Source organism: Nanorana parkeri, unplaced genomic scaffold, assembly GCF_000935625.1.
Source record: "Nanorana parkeri isolate BGI_ZX_2015 unplaced genomic scaffold, ASM93562v1 scaffold3477, whole genome shotgun sequence".
Classification (NCBI taxonomy): domain Eukaryota; kingdom Metazoa; phylum Chordata; class Amphibia; order Anura; family Dicroglossidae; genus Nanorana; species Nanorana parkeri.
The window spans coordinates 25,632-26,610 of record NW_017309745.1 but is presented as its reverse complement, the minus strand read 5'-3'; the positions used below and the strand labels follow the sequence as shown (position 1 = coordinate 26,610).

The following is a 979-nucleotide window of genomic DNA, read 5'->3' as shown; positions in this document are numbered from 1 at the left end:
GAAGGGGGGGCGGTGGGAGGGGGGAAGGGGTGCATTTCAATGGGGAACACAAATCTTGGGGCCCTTCGTACCGGCAGCGAATCGCGCCGCTTTCAGCTCGTCGGTGAGGTCGGAGTAATGATCCTCGTCGGTCAGAGACGGCTCCCAGCCGGACTGGGGGGCGCTCCAACCCTTCCACTCTATCAGGTGGGCCACACGTCCCCGGGCCATGGCGGTCGGCTTGGTGATGTGATCTTTGATGGTCTGAACCAAACCTGGAAACCAGAAGAAAAGGACAAAGTCTGAGAGTTCGGCACCAACGGACTCCACCGGCACCGCCGGCTCCAACACTACAGCCTCCAGCCAATAGGAGGCCGGCTCCTCTATAATGTCCGTACAGTCTATGGGGGGCTTCATGTCCAGGGGAGGGGGAGGGGGTCACTTTTCCTGCATTCACAATATGGTTCTCCGTGTACAAACCTCTGCGTGTCGGCCTCTTGTATGTTCTGTGCGTGTCTATGAAGGGGCCCCAACGCGGGTCGGGTCCGTGCGGTTTCCACGGAAACGGTCATCAAATCACTCTGCGGATCGGAGATAATGACTGCAATGTGTGCGAGCCGGAGCCCCCCCGAGTCACCGCCGGCCCCGCCGCATACAGATGTCAGGATTAGCGCAGCGACCCGGGGACAAGAAACCGGAACCCAGCCGGAGGGGAAGAGGCGCCCCGGGGGACGGGGATGTGAGGGACATGGCCCTTTAAATGTCCCTTCACCGTAGAATCCCCGCGCGTTACATGGCGGCACTCACCGATCAGGGACGAGGTCGCCAACTCCGTGATGTCATAGCTGACCGAATTGGCTTTGGATTCGCACATGAAGCCGTTGGGGGTCTTAAAGCATTTCTGTGGAGGAAGCAAAAGGACAGGAAGTGGTCAGGTGAGGAGGCCGCGCGGAGGTGACTACGGGGGAAACAATCCTATGCCGTCCATCACTAACACCCC

General features: G+C 59.8%; 1 protein-coding gene across 1 annotated transcript in view; it reads right to left on the bottom strand.

Annotated features, from left to right (window-relative positions):
• Positions 1-979, bottom strand: part of FAM131C (family with sequence similarity 131 member C) — a 12,852-nt gene that overhangs the window by 9,033 nt on the left and 2,840 nt on the right. Inside the window, exons 3-4 of the mRNA XM_018575027.1 lie at positions 787-880; positions 72-254 (exon numbers count right to left, since the gene is read on the bottom strand). Coding sequence (XP_018430529.1) covers positions 72-254; positions 787-880 — 277 coding nt within the window. The remainder of the gene's footprint in view (positions 1-71; positions 255-786; positions 881-979) is intronic.